General features: G+C 38.7%; 1 protein-coding gene across 1 annotated transcript; it reads left to right on the top strand.

Annotated features, from left to right (window-relative positions):
• The first annotated feature begins 8,146 nt into the window (after positions 1-8,146).
• Positions 8,147-17,575, top strand: LOC127627337 (uncharacterized). Its single transcript, XM_052103685.1, has 6 exons — positions 8,147-8,342; positions 8,460-8,559; positions 8,789-9,156; positions 10,452-10,651; positions 13,055-13,214; positions 17,406-17,575. The coding sequence occupies exons 1-6, from the start codon at positions 8,147-8,149 to the stop codon at positions 17,573-17,575; spliced, it is 1,194 nt and encodes a 397-aa protein (XP_051959645.1).
• The last annotated feature ends 3,535 nt before the right edge of the window (positions 17,576-21,110 follow it).

Genomic DNA, 21,110 nt, shown 5'->3' with positions numbered 1-21,110 from the left:
TTTGTGGGCACAGTGGGCTAGGGCCAGCCCACGCCAAACCTAAACAGGCCCAGTGCGGGCTTGCCCAGGCGAACCCCACAGCTTTGGGCTCATTGCGGGCTATCAGTGAGCAGCCCACACTAGCGGGCTGCCCACATTAAGCCCATGATGGCCCACTGTGGGCCATCCCGTTCGGGCCCAGAGCAGGTTTTGCACCTTTGGGCCCATGCAGGTTTTTTTAGGTAGCCCACTTTCATTAGGCTTTTGGCTCTTTTTAAAATTTATTCAAAACCTTCCATTTATCTGCTCAGAAGGAATAAAAAGAAAAAATCCATTATTTGCATTAGACATTGTGTCTACAAGACAACGCATGATCCCTTAAAAACGCTAAGAACAAATCTTTCTTTAAAAAGCCTATTATTTTGATAATTGATCATTCACATGTAACGTGAACACGTCACCGCATCAAAAACATGATTGCGTGATGAAAACATGAAAAATACCACCTAAACATAGCCTAACTGAAAGAAAACACCGAACAAATAGAGTAGCCTGCGCATACGTCTCGCGAATTTAGCTCTTCATGCCAGTTTTCTTCATGCCATCTTCACATTAGCCGCTTTTCCATTGCAGCGCGAACACAGCGGCCGAAATCATGCCGCCTCACGGCACTCCTGTAAAAAATAAATCGCTATACAAAATATCAGACGCTGCCATTTAGTCTTCATTTACAAAAGTTGGACACCACACGCGGCTATTGACTGACCACGAACAGGTGACTTAGCCTACTTGCATTTTTCATTCGTTCAGTCTTGGTGTTGTTGTTGTTGTTGTTTTTTTTTTTACAATTACAACTACACGCACACACACACATTTATATATGCCATTTAGATGAATATGTATACTGCGCGCTTTTCTCTTAATAGCAATACACACAACAAATAGTCTGACAGTGGAGAAAAAATAGGAAGTGTTTGATCTGATCATATCCATGGGTGTTTGCACCAGCTCTGCGATTCAGCACTCCTGTCACATCATGTTTATTTATACCAGACTTACAATATCCTATTGCTTTAAAGGTGCAAAACGCAGGTTTCTGAGTTTTTGCAGAACTACGCCCCTCTGGCGACAAGCGAAACTGCAACCAGAGTTGTGCACGCTCATAGACCACACACACACGCACGCATGCACGAGCACGAGCTGTTCATAACTAAAGGAGCATCTGCCGCACAGATCTTTGGTGTACAGCCAAAATGTCTTCAGAGGTAATAAAGTTATAAATCTGCAAGTCATTTCAAATATATGGAAGGAAAGACATTTATTTTTTACTATTATTATCATCATCATTATTATTATTGTCATCAATGTTTTTTATGTATTATTATATACATTTGTATTATCTGTTGTACATATAAGATGTTCCTCTGTTAAGATTCACACTTACACTTGCACATATGCGTGCGCGCGGTTGTTGTTATGTATGCTTTGTTGGTATTTGATTGCATATTTGATTGCATAATAATACAAAAATGTATCAATAAATTAAATCAATTTAAAAAATTATTTTAAATACAGAAATGTCGGCCCTCTGAAAAGTATAATCATGCATATGTATATTTATAGGCTACTAAATATTAGTTTCACCTTTTAATTACTGAAATACATGAACTTTTGCACGATATTCAAATTTTTCGAGTTTCACCTGTACATACAATCAAGTTGTAGCCTATATTGCCTTATAATTCACAGGATGACTGCACTTCTGTTCATTGTGTACACAACTTCTATTACTATATGCATATTGTATTAATATAGGCCTATTAAAATGTCATATAATAATGTTTTATAGTTTTCCCCCTGCCGATGAAAATCATGAATCTGCATTCTCATTTATAAGCGATGAACTTTAAAAGTTAAATAAAAAAAACACGTGGATGGAAGGATTTATTTTAATCCTATATAAATAAGTCATTTTTATATTAGCATTTTCTCAAAAAAAATTTTTTTTTTAATCCACATTAGACCTCACACATAGACATTACCTCACACAATTTTAATTGTTGTTCGCGTGCAAAGCCCGCGCAAAAGCCTCGCAGAATTTAAACAGAGGTTTGTGTGTCAAGTGCGCGCATAGCAGACCTGAGAGTGGATCGCTTAGATCGACGCCAGCTGTGAGTTTTTCTGAGGTAAGTACTTTAACTGAACAAATTTCTTTTATAAGTTACTTTTACAGCGTAAACTATTACGAATATCAATTAAATATAGCTAAATGTATGAAGAAAGTAATACAATCTAATAGGCTATTATTACTAACAGGACAGTCTGAAGGAACTTAGTTTTCCTCAAAAACTGCCGCTTTCATATCCCATTATGTCTGACTGTCTTTTCCAGTCGATGGACCCAATCTAGTATTTACACAAACAATGGTTTTCCGTAATTTTTACGGCCAGTTAAGGCATATTTTACTCGTCATTTAAATAAATACCGTTAAATGTGTGTGACGTTAGGGTATTTGATGTAGGTCTAGCGCTCTCGCTCCCGCCTAAAAAGCCCGATTCTATGGTGGTGCTATGTACATTCAAACGCAAGCAAGAGCACCCTCAATTGATACTGTAATAATATATATATATATATATATATATCTAATATAACAGATTTGCCAAACGCTCCAGTGTATATTTGTGCTTATTTGTGTTCACGCTCTGGAGAACGGAAAATTAACCTATTTGCAACGCGTTTTGTATGGAATTACTATTGTGTCAATATTAATGAATGTAACTTTATAAAACTGAACGTAACTTTTTCAGAAACTATCAAAAATATTCCATTACAAAGGCTCTTCAAATATGCTTCATTTTTTGTTAATGTTTTTCAAAGATTCGTTTTCGCAAATCGTGGATTCTGAATACATTGCCACAGATTCCAATATGCGCGCCACTGAGTGACGTCTGTACATCCGAGAGAGAGCACCTGTCCATCAAAAGCTCACTATCCAATCAGTGTAGATCACTGTTAAGCCCACCCCACGAGAGGTTTGTGTCAAAACAGCAAACGAAAAACTGCGAAGCGTAAGCGAAATCTGTGGCAATGTATTCAGAATCCACGATTTGCGAAAACGAATCTTTGAAAAACATTAACAAAAAATGAAGCATATTTGAAGAGCCTGTTAAATTCGTGCGACTGAGTTCATTTTTTCATTTTAATTGTGTTTTTCTTCTTTTGTAATGGAATATTTTTGATAGTTTCTGAAAAAGTTACGTTCAGTTTTATAAAGTTACATTCATTATTATTGACACAATAGTAATTCCATAGTTTTGCAGCGGTGAGCAGCAATGTAGCCAATCACTATGGCAAGCCGTTTTAACTTTTATTCATTTCCAGGATATGAATTCTTGACATCAACAATTCAATTTCCACTAGTTAAAATGGTAGTTCCCCTTCTTTTAATTTATGTAATTGATTGTGACAGAAAATAAAAAATATGCTGATGTACATGAACTCAAGTCACTTTTTTGGAATTTATTAAATTCAATAGCATTAATGCAAAATATAAAATAGTGTAAAATAAATTAAAAATAAGTTGCAGTAAGGGTATTGTACTGTAAAATGAAACTGCGGTAAGGGCATCTTACTGTAAAATGAAATCGTGATAAGGGCATCTTACTGTAAAATGAAATCGCAGTAAGGGCATCTTACTGTAAAATGAAATCGTGGTAAGGGCATCTTACTGTAAAATGAAATTGCAGTAAGGGCATCTTACCGTAAAACACATTTACAGGTAAGCTACTGTAAAGGGGAACTTACAGTAACTTACTGGCAATAGTGCTGCCAGTAAGTTACCGCAAAAATGCAATAAAATGTCTAACAGTATATAGCCTACAGGTGGGAAAACTATTATGAAGTCAGCCACACTTGTCATTTTGTAATAATTATTGATGCAATAATGACTATAAAATATTTAGACCAGTATATATCAGGAAATGTTCTATTGCTGTTTACTGTCACTGACTAGCCTACTGTATGTCTAAAGTAACTTAAAGTAACATGTCTAAAGTCACTTTTATAGTAGTGGGCCTACTTAATAGTACTTAATAGATTATTTTTTTTGTTGGAAAGTCTCATCAAATGCATTTCTCTATGAAAATAATTATTCTCTTTTCTCTTTTCCAGCTTCAGCATCTGTTTGTTGGTAAGTGACCATCCTGCATCTGTGATTTTTTTGCCATGTAGCTACATTCTGATTAGTATATTGTGGTGATGTCTTAATGTCATGCTTGCCCACTCACTTCTTATGTCATGCCCACTCTTTAATAATTGATGAACAACCAGCACATTTAAACAGAGGTGTAAAGTCCAGGTTCAGAAAGTAAAAGTCCACCTCAGTATTTTTTTCCAATCACCTGGATTTGCTAATTAGCAGTTTTTCAGACAGGAGATATAACTAATTATGACTGCTGCTTTTTCATTATAAACATGTTTTATTCACCTCCAACTCTCTCTGTAGCACAGACATGCATGTGCAGCGCTATAGGAGGGGCTAGCAGTGCTTCAACACCCCCAAGAAAGACCAAAGCACCCGATAGCACCCCAAAAATAATTTCTGGAAGCAATTAGCCTATATTCAAGCTGTATTCTATGGAAGCCCTGATCTGCATGGTGAAGAAAGAAAAAGAAATCTTGTTATTTCGATATATTAAGTAATTACAACATATATCGTTATTTCGATGTAATAAGTCATTATCTCGACACATTCTAATCTGAATTAAGACACATTATGCGTTCTTAATGGTTTTCTAGGAGGACAATTCTTAATGTGTAATTAAACGCGTTGCGTTCATATTCTGGGCTTATCTGATTTTGCACATACATCCTACTTTATTATGATTTTAGTATCATAATGATTAATAAATACACACACAATTATCCGTGAACTTAACAAATGTTGCATATATGTTTATGTACAAACAAATGCCTTTCAACTTGCAAAATTAATGTGCAGCAATTTGTACATTATGGAGTAAGCCCTCTACATGTTGTAGCCATTAAATAAGCGCATTTAGTTTCATATTCGTTCAAATATTAATATTCTTTTTTTTTCATCTATGTTGATTATGAAAAGGGAACAGCATGAGTAAGATAAGAGGCTAATATATACTTTGAGACATGGGACCCTATCTTGCACCCGGCGCAATTGACTTCGTACACTGACGCATTTATCATTCCTATTTTGCACCCGCGCAAAGCGGACTTTTCCCTCCACAGACGCACGTCGGTAAACTAGGAAATGAACTTGCGCTCCCTGGGCGGTCGGCGCAAAAGGAGGCGTGTTTCAGCGCAAACAATCCCTGGTGATATTTTGCAGTTCCAGAAAACAATTGCGCTAAAAAAAAAAACTAGTCTAAAGTCAGTGGCGCGTTGCACGTACATTCAGATGCTATTTTAAGCGCGCATGCTTGGCCATAGAGTGTGAACAACGCGCATACACTTTAGATGATTCTCTCATCTACACAGATGCATTTTACTTTTTGCAAATTATACATTATTATAAGGAAAATAATGGCTACATGATGAAGGTGGACCCGCCCTCTTCTTCGCGCTTGCGAAACTCAGTGAGTGAGAGAATCGTGCCAAAACTGGAAGCGCAGGTAAAAGAGAGACGCAACTGTACAGATCGGGTTATCTCGGAAATTTTTTTGGAACGCCAAATGCATAATCTTCACTCTGTTTAATTGATGTAAGTGTGAACTCGTGAAATATATTTTATCACAGATTACAAGGACATGGCTTCAAGGAGTTATTGGACTAAACGCCGACACACATTAAGAATCCTGAATTCGTTTGATTTACCATCTTCAGTTCAGGAGATTAATGGTGGTGAAAGTTTGGGAGAAGTTAATCCTGAATCTCTGGATGTCAATGATGAGGAAGATGATGTTTTCATGGATTGTCTAAATTCGTTTGATGACTGTGGCAACATTAGTGATGAGAGTGATACAGTGGAAGATGGTGACAGTAGTGATGAGGGTGATACAGTGGAAGATGAATGTGCAAAACTATCAAAGGTGCTGTGTGAGTGGGCTCTGAGGAATGATGTGCCACAGAACACCCTCTCAGATCTTCTTTGTGCACTACAGGAGTTCCATCCAAATTTGCCAAAGCAAGCTCGCACCCTGCTACAAACCGCACAAATAGCAGGCAATGTTAAAAACATCAAAGGTGGTGAATATATACATTTTGGCATTCTCACTCACCTGCGGACAATTTCAACTCTCATCAGCGAAGATAGCAACTCTATTGGCCTCCAAATTAATTTTGATGGGTTGCCCTTGTACAAGAGCTCTGCTTTGCAGTTGTGGCCAATTTTGGGAAAAGTGTCATTTGAAGAGGAACCTTTTGTTATTGGAATTTTTTGTGGCAATAGCAAGCCTGTGGATTTGGAGCAGTATTTGTCTGACTTTGTGCAGGAGGTAGCTAGCCTTGAGCAAGGCTTTGAGGTGGCAGGAAAGAACTTTACTTTAAAGATTGACTGCTTCATTTGCGATGCTCCTGCAAGATCGTTTATTAAAAACATTAAGGGACACAATGGGTACTTTGGGTGTGAGCGCTGCAATCAAGAAGGAGTCTATGTTAAGAACCACATGACTTTCCCAGAGAAGACGGCTACACTCGCACAGATGATCAGTTCTCTAGACAGGAGGATGAGGAACACCATAGGGGCAACTCTCCCTTGCACGGATTAACATAGGCATGGTTACAATGTTCATTCTGGACTACATGCACCTAGTTTGCCTCGGAGTGACTCGAAAATTAATACGCTTTTGGATGAAGGGGATTTTTCTTGTAGGTTGGGCTCGCATGCAGTGATGGCTATCTCTGTGAGATTGCAGCAGCTAAGGCAGCATATGCCAATTGAGTTTCAGAGAAAGCCAAGAAGATTAGCAGACATTGACCGGTGGAAAGCCACTGAATTCCGCCAGTTCTTACTTTATACTGGGCCCAATTGTTTTACAAGACATCCTTTCCTCTTCTCACTACAGAAATTTCATGAATCTCTCAATTGCCATGTACTTGATGCTCTGTCCTGCCTTGTGTAATTATTACTGTGACTACGCTGATGCTCTCATGAAACATTTCTTAAGCGAATTTGAGCAGTTGTATGGTGCTGATGAATTGGTGTATAATGTGCACAGTTTGACTCATTTGGCTGATGATGTTAGGAGGTATGGAGCTTTAGATGGAGTGTCAGCTTTTCCATTCGAAAACTACATGAGGAAATTGAAAAAAGCTTCCCGAAACCACAGTTTGTTCTTAAACAAATATTTAACCAAATTACACTTGAAAGGACATTTATTACATCAAAAAAGCAAAGAAGACAGACAGCAAGACACCTTTGCTGAAAATGAGACACTCATGTGGTCCATCAATACCTAACCTGCCTCACTGCACCCAGTATAAAAAGGCAATCTTTCAACAGTTCTGCGTTGCCACAACTACTGGGGACAACTGTGTGATGGCTCAAGGGAAATTGGGACTGGTACAGAACATACTATGTGATGAAAAGACCAATACAAAGTACATAATTTTCAAGAGGTTTTCAAAGCTAGATTCCCTTTACTCCAGTCCTCTAGATTCAAAAGACATAGGTGTTTATAAAGCAAGTCATCTAGAAAGTACAGACCAAATAAATTACCTGTCAGATATAACAAGAAAATATGTTTTGATCCACACAGACACAGAATGGGCAGCCATTCCATTTCTCCATAGCTACTGAGGGTTTTTCTTCTTTCTTTTTTTGTATATGTAAATGTCTTCCACCAGCGAGCCACCTTCAACCAGCGAGCCACCCTCCACCAGTGACCCACCTTGCACCAGCGAGCCACCCTCCACCAGTGAGTCACCTTCCACCAGCGAGTCACCTTCAACTAGCGAGCCACCTTCCACCAGCGAGTCACCTTCCACCAGCGAGTCACCTTCAACCAGCGAGTCACCTTCAACTAGCGAGCCACCTTCCACCAGCTGAGTCACCTTCCACCAGCGAGTCACCTTCAACTAGTGAGCCACCCTCCACCAGTGAGCCACCTTGCACCAGCGAGCCACCTTGCACCAGCGAGCCACCCTCCACCAGCGAGCCACCCTCCACCAGCTGAACCACCTTGCACAAGCTGAGATGGCCCTGTACAGCATTGTTGAGTTCCCAGATTACTCAGTAGGGATTGTGAGCAGCAAATGGCTTAATGAGGACTCCTCCATAACTCTGTGGCCACCTTATACTGACCCTGGTAAACAGAAGGCAGCTTTGCTGATGCATGAAGTTCCTGGAGAGACTTGGAAAGCGCATGAAATCTGTGTTTTGGGCACAGCAGGTAGATTTTTTTCTCTCCCAGAATTGTAAATAGCTTAAACTAAGCATTGCATAAAAAGGTGTCAAGGAAAATGTGAATAGATGAAAGACCTATTGACATTTATTTTGTTTCTTACAGTGGATTATGCAAAGGCAAGATATAAAGCCAAAATGGCAGAAACAAATCTAATTGTAGCCAGTGAACCTGAAGAATTAGATCGCAGTCAGCGGTCAAGACAGTAAGTGTTGTTCTATTGCTTTTACTGTCTAGTACATTTATGCAAATTAGGTTAAATATTAAACATAAATTATAGTGCTGGTGCATTCTAAGTTATGAATGTTGTGAACAAGATCCTGAAAGCAAACTATTACTATATCTAAAATAGTATGAGCCAGTTGTTTAGTATGAGCCAGCTGTTTATGTGTGTTAAAATGCATTCTTGGATTGTTTTTCCTCATTTTGTGCAGACCTACCAAACGCTACATTGATCTTGAGCCTGAACCTGCTCCACTGAAACGGCAGAGACAATCACAAACAGTCACAGCTGCAGTCGTACACCAGCCACCAGTTCCACCATCACCCATGGGTTTGCCACCTTCTGGTCATAACTCTCTGGTTACTCTGTCTCCAAGCCACCTTCCACCTCCGAGTCGCCTTCAACCAGCGAGTCACCTTCCACCAGCGAGTCGCCTTCCACCAGCGAGTCACCTTCCACCAGCGAGTCACCTTCCACCAGCGAGTCACCTTCAACTTTCACCTGAGATCCACCTTCCACTTGCAAGCCGTCCTTCACCTGCAGCCTTCCCCCTTCCTGTGAGGCACTCTCTATCAGCAGGTAAAAACTGTAAAAAGGCTTACACCTCTCTAGCGTTGGAAGCAAAAGTTATTTTTATTCTTTGTGGCTACATCTTGTAATGATGGTTATTCAATAAGAGTTGGTTCTTGATAGAAGAACTCAATGTTAATATCCATTTCTTTCGTATTAGGCTAGGCCTTACATTACCTAATAATATTAGGATTTTGTCTGTAATGTATTGTCTGTGGATTTTATTGTTTCATTCGTAGAGATGCACACTAGGCCTATTCTGATTTCCGGTTTTTCATTGAGTTTGACCTGCCAATACCTATTTTAGCCGATTCCAAATTAATTTTTTCTAACCACTTTACAGCACACAGAAATATTTATTTTCCATCTTTTCTTTAATAGAACATTTTGCATATAACATAGAACATTTTTTTAACAGATAATCGCTATAATGCAACTGAATGATTAAAAATAAGCTTAAATGCGTATATCTTCTATAAATGTTTTTTATTATTCATTTTATTTTCTGACATACTCCAGTTTTTTGTTAAAACTCACTACACGTTTATTCTGTGCATTTTGAGCAAATAGAAAATAAAATAATAAATAATTCAAATAGAAATAATTTCTATTTTGTCCATCGAAAGGGTGCTTTCACTTTAATTGAGCGTGAGCAGCGCAGCACAGCAAAAACTAGACTCAGTGCCGAAACCGACGCTTCACTGCACACACTTGACGCTCACGCTCTGCTCATGCTGCCGTTGTGAATGCACTCATTTGTTAACATGTACTCCGAGAAAATATGCGCCGCTCACGCTTGCGGTGTGAAACTGCTGTGATGCTGATGTTACGCGATGGTAATCATGAGTGCATTGACTGGCATAAGATCGGCATATGGACTGACCGGCCGGTCGCCGGTCATGGCCGATCACGGGAAAATCGGCCCATTCCGGTCAATCTGTGCATCTCTATTCATTAGCACATTTCATATTTTCACCTATTACAGATACAGTAGTATTTTAACAACATAAGTTGTCATGTATATTTGTAAAGGCTATGTATCATTATAGTACAGAGAAAGTGACACAGAAAGCCACAAAGGCTATGTTCAGACTGCAGGCATTAATGCTCAATTCCGATTTATTTCCAGATCCAATTTTTTTTTTTGACTGACTGACTGACTGACTGACTGACTGACTGACTGATTTTTTAAATGTGGCCTGCATGCGCAAAAGAGTAAATTACATAAATCGAGTTTATAGCTGGCCTATTATTCTGCTAAAACGGTCTCTGTGCTCAGTTTTAATTGTTTTCTTCATTTTCAGGTATTGATAGATATTTAGTCAGTACACTAGAGGAGATTAAGGACAGGCTGACTATGCTGGAGAGAACAGTGGCAAATATCTCTCGATCAAGCACAAAAGAGGTCACATTGCCAGATGACGTCATATTACCCCTCCAAAACTACCAGGACATGGATATCTTGGAGCAAAAAATGGAAGATCATCAATGTCGGAAAGACTTGGTATGTCAACAGTAGCTCTTCTCAAGACAGAAATTACTTTGAACTAGCATTGACCGAGCCTCTGGCTCTAACTATATGGACAAAAGTATGCTATTACACCCTCAATAACTTCAATGGCATGCCATTCAAATCCATATGCATTAACATGGACTTGGTCCCCCTTTGCAGTTGCAATAACTTTCGCTCTTCTGGGAAGGATTTTTACAAGATTGTGGGGTGTCAGTGGAATTTTATGCTCATACATCCACAAGAGTATTTGGGAAAGTTGTTGCAACTGCAAAGGGGAACCAAGTCAATGGGTCTACATACTTTGTCCATATAGTGTATCTACTAGGGCTGAAGCACGTCTACACTGCTCAATGACTAAACAACTTAAAACATTCCATAAAAGCAAAAACGGTAACAACTTAAATTTAACTTAGTTTTTTCAAACTCTTTTAGACACTTAGTATTTAACAATTTGGTCTTAAGTGTTGGAATGTGCACCAAATAAAGTAATTTCTTCTACGTTGAAATCATTCTAAATTATTAAATTTTCAGACAGGGGCGTCATGCAAGCCAAAATTCTGGGGGCACAATCTGAGACGTTGCAATTGTTTTCTGACGGGTGATATGGATCATGTTAGGAGGGGTCAGGGGTTTCTCCCCTGAAAATGTTTAAATTCTGGCTGCTAAACATACCATTTCAATGCAGCTTGGGAGGGACAGAAATACCTTAACGGAGCTAGCAGCAACCCTCCTCTATCTGAGGACTAAGTTAAAGTATCTATTTTGTAAGTTTATGTAAAAGACAGGTTGATGAAAGAACTGTAAGCTCAAATTCAAAAGTCTACTTTTGAAGTCTACTTCATTAAAGCATGTTTACACACACACTTACTGTACACTTAGGCCTACTACACATGATTTTAAAAACAGTACCATTGCAGTTTTTATGTTATGATTTTAAATTGGTATGTGACCTAAGAACCATCTTACATTAAAGGTACATAAAGGTGCTGAGGTCTGACTTTGTGGTGCTCTGAAATTAAGTTATTTTAATATTAATATGTGATGAAGGACTTTGAAAGAAGTTTGACAGATTTCGTTAGGTTGGATTTTGCAGTTAGCCTACAACAAATTTAACACCCTCATTTCTATGAAGCTGAAAACAATTGAACCAGCTGGAGACTTTGACACAAGACAAAACAGAACAGATGTTTCAAAACCGATCAGATAACGTTACTATGGCTTATTGGCTTTGTATGGCAGGCAGTAACGTTAGCCAACTAGTTTTCGGTTAGACTAGGCTAGCTATCGATAACGTTACACTGACACAACTTAAGTTAATGCTCTGAATTCGCAGCTAATATCAAATCCATAACTTTTTGATCAAGTTAAAATTTCCAGGTCAACCACAAATAATCCCACTACCCTTTAATATCATCCGATAACTAATTCAATGCCGATTTGTTGCTTTGCCCACGTACCACTTCAAGACCATCTGTAAAACATTGCCAGCTCAACGTGCGAGACGAGTGAGTTGCTTGAACATACACAGCAAAGATTCTAGAGCGCTACGCGTGTACATTTGATATACACAGACACCATATTAGGAAAAAGGGGCGGGCTGATGCTGACCGATTTATTACACATCCAGAAGAATACATTTGAGTCGTTATAGGCTCTGGTAATTATGGAGCATAATAGGAATAAAGTTGTGACAAAAAAATTATCAGGGAGGAAAAATATGAGGGGGAACGTGCACTTTGAATGGGCATGATGCCACCGTTTTCAGATTTTTATGCAGAAACAAAAATTGATCGACATGCTCAGGGTTAGGAGAGTGACAGCAGAATATCTCGCTTAACTTCATCATACAACCGGGGAATTGCCGTTTCTGTTAAAAACTTTTATGCTTATTTAAGACATAACTAACTGTGTTTAGAGGATACTTACCAAAAAAAAAAGAGCAGGATGTGCTTTATATTCAAAAGAAATATTAAAAGTGTGATAAGTAGGAAAGAGAACAGAATTCTACTGGCAGGATGCTGTGCACATGCTCCAAGCGCAACACAGACAAGCATAGCCTTTGTCTTCGTTTGTGCACCTAAATGGCCAAATAAACCTAAAAATATATCAAAATGCCAAGTCGAGTATTCACGTAAACACAGTAGATGTAAGTACTGTGTGCATTCTCTCTCTCTCTCTCTCTCTCTCTCTCTCTCTCACATGCAAACAGAGGATTTATGCTCATCAACCTCACAGTCACAGTGAAAGCCCTTCGCATTTAATACGTATTGAAACTTTATTGTTTGCTGAATATTTGTTTGTTTTTAGTTGTCTATCTATGGACCTAATAATTAGCTGCTGTTGAAATTTTATTGAAAAATCCCTTTTTAATTTGTGTATGTTCCTTCCTGTTAGACTGCCTATCTAGGAACCATTGGTGGGTGTAATGTCCAGGTAGCAACTAGGAGAATATTGACAACATTGATTGGCCATTCTTTAGCCACTCAATTGAACTGGAATGGCTCAAACCAAAAGAGACCTTTTCAGAACCTGAGTCTAAGGAGGGTTGTAACAGGTAAGCATGTGGTATTAGAAATGGCATATATTAATTACTTCCCATACACAGTGTTGTTTTATGCCTATTTGCTTTTCAGAGGCTGTAAGAAAATGTTCCTTTCAGCCAAGTCCTCGTGATTCTGAAATTGAGAGTGAAATAAAGGTGTGGCTGCGAATTCAAGAGACAGAGCGGGTGGACTGAAAGGAGCGGTACCACCGTCTGCTGACTAGTCAAGAGACCCCGGGGAAGAGTGAACTTTATATATATATTTTTTTTTCCCAGCAAAGGTATTTTTATGTTTATTTGAATTATTTTTATATTTGTATAGAGGATTTTTAGTCCCTTTCAGAGTGTTAAATTAGCTTTAAAGCTAATAATTATTAACCTGTATTAACCTGAATTGAATGTTTTATATTTTGTAATTAATAAATATATTGATTTGAAATCCCTTTGACTACTGTATATTTTTGAAAATACAGAAAATAGTTATGTGGTGACTGCATTCATTCCAGATGTATAGAATAATTGTTTTTCCCAAAGACTTATATAGTAGCCAAAAAGTATTTATAGTGAAACAGATTAATTGTGAACAAGATCTATTGTTGTAGATTAATAGTGCCCTGTGTGTGCGGGCCCTGTGTGGGCTTAGTGAGGGCTTCCTGGGGGCTAAGGGAGGGCTGCCCATGCAGGGCCAACGTTTTGCCAATGAGCAAATTCTCATGGGCCCTGCGCTAGCAGCCTGCTGGGGGCCCTTAGGCTAGCCCTAAGTGGGCCCGCAAAGGGCCAGTGCGGGCTTGTTTGCAGGGTAAGGTCTGTGGTGAACATTACGATATGTGGACGTTTTGTTCTACTACATGGATGAACACACTTTATATCTCAAACGTGAATTTTGGAACTGTATTCACTTACTTAATAAAAACATTAAAAAACAAACACAGCGGCTTCAAAATTCACATTTGAGGTATAACGTGTGTATTATGTTTTTTTGTGCATTATGGTAGATTTATCGTGTTTCCAACCCCGTGATGGTGCAAGACTTCAGTATCACCTCATTGTTTGTGACAATAACACATATTCTCTCTGCTTTATGAACCATTAGTTATCAGATGGGATATAATTCAGATCATCAAATGTAAGCAGTGAAATCACTCAGTTCGACTTGTATTATTTAGTATCTGCAGATTTTGTTAGAGTATTTGTCTTGTGTACTTGTTGCTGCCACAGAGATACAGTGATTACAGTTTTCATGAATATTAACCCTTTAAGCTTAATTGTCAAATTATTAATAACGGCAGTCTTGACAAACACAAAATATGTTTCGTTTGAAAGTTTAGAAGCTAAACTTTACAATACATTATCACCAAAACTGAACAAGTGCCTTGAAATTATTTGCAGACAAATCAGAAGTGTTACGTTTTGAGGATTTATAAAAAGTTAATTGCACTGTACATATTATTGTAATCAGTAAAAAACATCAAACTCATCAAACTGTCAGATGCTGACAGATCTCAAAGCGTAAAATACAACCAGACTATTTGTTTTACTCACAGACTAAAATATAGCGAGTAACAGCTAAATATATGTCTTTGACAAATACGTTAGTGTTGCTTATATGCCGCGTTATCACTTATAACTTCAGTATAAATGGAACGTAACAATATAACACAATATCACATATCAAGAGGAGGTGATTATCTTTCAATCGAGTCCACACACAAGATAATCAGATGTATAGATCATTAGATAATCCACATGAAGCACAATGTTACATATGGCCACCAGTAGATGGCGCCAAATACACGACACAGACTCAATGATGACTCAAATGACACAGAATGAAACTCATTCTGTGAAATCTCATAACTAAAATCATGTCTGCATGCTATGCAAACCTTTAGTCATTGTTGTGTTTGCATGTGTAATTAGTTCTTATGTACAATTATTATCTTTTATTTGTTTGGAGATGTTTTTGGACACAATGATCAATTATATTTGTAATGTTGTAACTTTTTATTGCTTTGTCGTATCACCACGATACAGTCGACATGATTGGGAACAAAACAAAGCAGTTTTTCAGAGCAGCTTTATTTACACCCAGAGATATATAATGTCAAATCAGAATTACATTTTTGGCTCAAGTTTAGTTTTTTTTGTTTTTTTAGCAGTTTCTTAGCCTGAGAGTCTCAGAATGTATCATAATCTATATCATTAAAGGTTTTGAAAAGTTTTCTTTACAATGATACCGAACACTTGACCCTCAATTTCGAGGGCAAACATATTTTTAAGCCTTTAATTTTGGGTATGCCACTGAAACAAAAAATCTTTAGAGCTTAAAGGGTTAACCTACAAGCGTCTACTTATAATTGTCTCTGCATATTAACCGCACATTGTGTGAATATGATTGTGTATATCTTTACTTTGCCGTTTATTCTGTGGCTCTCTTTGATCACATTGTCCAATACAAGGCTTCTCTTAACATTGCACGGGCAAACTATTTTTCTTCCATTATCAATAACTCAAACTGTAAACCTAAAACTCTCTTTTCCACTATCAGGAGCAGAGCCAGGAGTTTTTCAAAGGGGTGGCCAGGCAAGGGCAAGCGATCAGTCTGAGGTGGCACAGAAATGTTCGGGAAGCATTTTTATATCGTCAGGTTGGGATGGTTGAGTGGATACAATGACACCCGGGACAGAGATGTGCGGCGACCTTGTTGTGGGCACATGTTAAGTTTGATGATTTCACCTCTAAAGAACTAAAATGTGCCAAGAAATGACCAAATAATGACTTAAACAGCAATTGCGAGTGGGGTGGCCAATAGGGTGGCCAGGCTTTGGTCCATGGTGGCCACGCCCACCCCCCGCCACTGTCCACTATTAATAAACGTACACAGTCGCCATCACTGTCTCCACCTGCATCTGTTGCGCTATGTGAATCAACCCGACTTACTACTTTTCCCATACCACCCCATCTTATATTGCTGAGTTGATTAATAATTCACACTATTCAACGTGCCATCTTGACCCTGCACATACTTCTCTCCTTGAATGTTCTCTTCATGCTATCACTCCTCCTATCTCTCACCTGATTAATACATCACATCACATTCTCGTATTGTTCCATTAGCTTTAAAAACAGCCGCTGTCTCACCTTACTCAAGCGTGCTGGTGCTGTCCCAAGTGCATTGGAGAATTACAGGCCTATTTCCAACCTTCCATTAGTGGCCAAGATACTTGAGAGAGTGGCTGCTTCCCAAATTCAGGAACACCTGATGTCTAACAATCTCTTCGAATCGTTTCAGGCCGGTTGTCGCCCACTACACTGCATATAAACAGCTTTATTAAGGGAAGCAGACACAGGATCACTTGAGCTTAACTCATCTTTTGACACCGTCTCCCATAAAATCCTTCTTACTCGTCTTTTAGCTGTAGGCATCTCCGGCACCGCTTATCGTTGGTTATTCTACTGTCTACATGGGCAGCAATTTGTCTCTATATATAATTACAAATCATCAGTTGCTTTTGTTTTATAGGCGCTATATGTAAGTTTGGCAGCAAGTGTTTGAAATGGGTACTGCCGTCCAAATCCAAAATATTGGAGAGTTGTCTGCCCCACTCCAAACTCGAAGCTCATACGGGTCGCCAGAATGTTGACACGCAAATTAGCCAACTCGGCATCCGCTTGTTTGATTACGCCTCTGGTCATGGTGGTTTTTAGATGGATGGCGAGGCTTTTTAGGTCGGGTGTAATCTGTTATCTCTGATCCAGCTCGTTTGTTGGCTTCCATGGCTGTAGCGTTGTTCAAATCTGGCAACCCGGCGGTGTCGATATGCTATTGTGAGTGGGCAGTGGGCGGGGTCACACAGGCCAAAACATAACCTGGAATGGAAACTTCAAAGCAGAATATACTGACTGTAGCGTTGCTATCGGAGAAGCCAGTATGTCAATGTAGCATGTTTCCTTATTCTCTAATGACATTAGTACAGTAACAATATCGCATATAGCACCTTTAAGAGGGATCCCTCAAGGCTCAGTGCTGGGCCCCTTCTTAATGTGTAATTTATGTCCTCTTGGTGAAATTATACTGAAACATGGCCTTAGTTTCCACTGTTATGCGGATGACACCCAGATATATGTTAGTTATAGCTGCTCAACACCATTCTCACCACCCTTATTATCATAATCTTATTATACATTGTTTGGACGCTAAAGCGGATGAAGCTCAATGCGGAGATCTTGATAATGGGCCCAAATCACTGGTATCACACAGTTCAGAGCTGACTTTGGATGTTGATGATACTGCCATGAAGCCCTCTCTCGCTGTTCTTAACCTTGGGGTGATTTTGGATACATCACTCATCTTTGAGGCTCATGTTAATTAACGCAATATTGCCCGTCTATTTGTATACATTGGCATCAGTAAACAAAACCTGCCATCATTTGAACCAGTGATGCATAAACAAACGACTCTGTGCACTTTTAACGTATTGTTTCTAAATGCATTTGTTGTGCAGAGCCCGTCGTGATTACTGGGAGAAGCTCAAACCTGCATCTGGACACCCGCTGTGCCCATCTATGTCCACACCTGACGGTTGGGGGGCGGGGGGGTCACCAAAGGTCACATGCAGCAGAAAGAGGCCACGACTCAAGACCAGCTGCACCCGCTCTTTCAGAAAGCTGATGCCAAATACTGAGAGGGTCAGAGGTCGTGCTGTGTCTGAAGTCACCCCAGTATAGAAAGTGAGAATCATGCGTTACAGGGAAACGAAGAGAGAGAATCTCCCTTTACATCTTCAACTAAACTAAAGAAAATTAAATCATCTTTTCTCCTGTAATTTCCTCCACATTTGTTATTTTTGACGACATTCTGTCTGTTTGCTGCCGTCATGATCACAGATTCAGGCCGTTAATATAACTCATGCGATAGATCAGATCTATGATGGTGGACGATCAGTAGTTGATCAATGTGGTGGAGCTGCAGTCCAGATGTTCACAACACGCCAGTCTTAACACAGTATTTCCACTCTTGTTGGACTGTCATGATCACAAAACCTCCTGTTGATGTCCATCTGTTTTAAAAATGAAGATTTCTGGATGTAAACCCGTTTTAGTCAGATCTGTTGAATTGTTGATGGTCAGTTTTAGTGGACAGACCGACTAAAGAGAGAAAAACAAACCCATATTTCCCATAAAACCTTGCAACGGTCAACATTTAGAGATGAGAAACACTATTTACCGGTCATTCTCAAATTACAACTTTCTGAGTATGCCCGTAAAACGTTTGGTTAAACATTAGCATCTTGGCATTATTTTTATTCATGAAGGACAACTTGACTGTTGTTCTTTATTTAATTATGTTTAACGAATGAAACGGTTGTAACACCAGAAGATTAATTTTCTAAGATGGTGTCAATAGCATCACAAAACATACACAACTGATCAGACTAAAATCAATAAATGATACCATTAAATCTTTCACATGCACATTAAACAATGCAACATCAATGACATTTAAACTTGTAACACATTTTTTTACATGCTTCATTTAAATAACTTTTTCAATGTGGTGTGGAAATCACTGTACGCATATTTGAGTCACCTACCTAACCCTAACAACAAGCTACATGCTAAAACATGCTAACAATGCCTAGCAACATACCAGAAATGCCTAGCTACATGCTAAAACATGCTTACAATGCCTAGAAACATGTTTGCAACCCTAGCTACATGTTAATAATGCAAACAATGCCTAGCAACATGTTAACAATGCCTAGCTACATGTTAACACATGCTTACAATGCCTAGCAACATGTTTGCAACACCTAGCTACATGTTAAAACATTCTAACAATGCCTAGCAACATGTTAACAATGCCTAGCTACATGTTAACAATGCCTAGCTACATGTTAAAACATGCTTACAATGCCTAGCAACATGTTAACAATGCCTAGCTACATGCTAAAACATGCTTACAATGCCTAGCAACATGTTTGCAACCCTAGCTACATGTTAAAACATGCAAACAATGCCTAGCAACATGTTAACAATGCCTAGCTACATGTTAACACATGCTTACAATGCCTAGAAACATGTTTGCAACACCTAGCTACATGTTAAAACATTCTAACAATGCCTAGCAACATGTTAACAATGCCTAGCTACATGTTAACAATGCCTAGCTACATGTTAAAACATGCTTACAATGCCTAGCAACATGTTAACAATGCCTAGCTACATGTTAAAACATGCTTACAATGCCTAGCAACATGTTAACAATGCCTAGCTACATGTTAACAATGCCTAGCTACATGTTAAAACATGCTTACAATGCCTAGCAACATGTTAACAATGCCTAGCTACATGTTAAAACATGCTTACAATGCCTAGCAACATGTTAACAATGCCTAGCTACATGCTAAAACATGCTTACAATGCCTAGCAACATGTTTGCAACCCTAGCTACATGTTAAAACATGCAAACAATGCCTAGCTACATGTTAACAATGCCTAGCTACATGTTAACACATGCTTACAATGCCTAGAAACATGTTTGCAACACCTAGCTACATGTTAAAACATTCTAACAATGCCTAGCAACATGTTAACAATGCCTAGCTACATGTTAACAATGCCTAGCTACATGTTAAAACATGCTTACAATGCCTAGCAACATGTTAACAATGCCTAGCTACATGTTAAAACATGCTTACAATGCCTAGAAACATGTTTGCAACACCTAGCTACATGTTAAAACATTCTAACAATGCCTAGCAACATGTTAACAATGCCTAGCTACATGTTAACAATGCCTAGCTACATGTTAAAACATGCTTACAATGCCTAGCAACATGTTAACAATGCCTAGCTACATGTTAAAACATGCTTACAATGCCTAGCAACATGTTAACAATGCCTAGCTACATGTTAACAATGCCTAGCTACATGTTAAAACATGCTTACAATGCCTAGCAACATGTTAACAATGCCTAGCTACATGTTAAAACATGCTTACAATGCCTAGAAACATGTCTGCAAGCCTAGCTACATGTTAAAACATGTTATCAATGCCTTGCAACATGTTAACAATGCCTAGCTACATGCTAAAACATGCTTACAATGCCTAGAAACAATAAAAGAGAGAATAAAACAATGTAAGCGAGAAAATACAATTTAAGAGAGAAAAAAAAGAGATTTTTTTTTTTTAAGACTTAGGCTCAGGAAGGAACAGACGCTATTTTTATTTTATTTATTTTTTTCATCTTCCATTCCTTTAGAAATAACAAATATGATTCGGGGCTGTGACGTCACTTTCCACCCCATGTCGCCGAATCACTCCAAACCGGCGGCATCCGTTTGTGTATCAGTTTCAATTTTTTTGTTTTTCAACAGCACAAACGACCAGGATCGATTTGAGCGAGATGGGGTGGAGAGTGACGTCACACATCCCAAAAAAGAAAGCTTAATATCTCAAACAGCACAAACGAATGGAATAGTGTTGGTGATTATTGAATGATATGAGGATATGAGGTGCAACTTCACGGAGGTTTGATACCGTAGTAATCAATGTTTTATTACATGTTGGAGTGTTGTGCAGTTATTACTCGTGCTGGTCAATGATGACCTCTAGTGGACTGTATGAACTCATGTTGAATTCAAAAACATATCAAAGCAAAACAATGCAATGCCTACATGACTCTATCATTAGAGAGATCACACATGAGATTGTTTTGTGTCATCTCTGTCATTTGTTTATTTACTACGAAGTGAAAAAGCTGTGTGAGCATCCTCTAAGTGTGCTGAGCCAGGGTTTGTAACATTTAACACGTTGCGTCCACCGCATCTCCTCTGATGGCGTCATCACGCAAAGAGCGTGCGTGCGTGTCCCACGTGCAGATGTTTACGTCCTCCTATCCGTGA

This window comes from Xyrauchen texanus, chromosome 34 (assembly GCF_025860055.1).
Source record: "Xyrauchen texanus isolate HMW12.3.18 chromosome 34, RBS_HiC_50CHRs, whole genome shotgun sequence".
Taxonomy (NCBI): Eukaryota; Metazoa; Chordata; class Actinopteri; order Cypriniformes; family Catostomidae; genus Xyrauchen; species Xyrauchen texanus.
Note: the sequence above shows the minus strand (reverse complement) of the source record. Positions and strands in the feature narration are given on the sequence as shown.

Coding starts and splice junctions, on each gene's coding strand:
- LOC127627337 (XM_052103685.1), top strand. CDS start 8,147: ATGGCCCTGTACAGCATTGTTGAGTTCCCAGATTACTCAGTAGGGATT. Junction 8,560..8,788: donor CGCAGTCAGCGGTCAAGACA/GTAAGTGTTGTT, acceptor CATTTTGTGCAG/ACCTACCAAACGCTACATTG. Junction 9,157..10,451: donor GAGGCACTCTCTATCAGCAG/GTAAAAACTGTA, acceptor CTTCATTTTCAG/GTATTGATAGATATTTAGTC.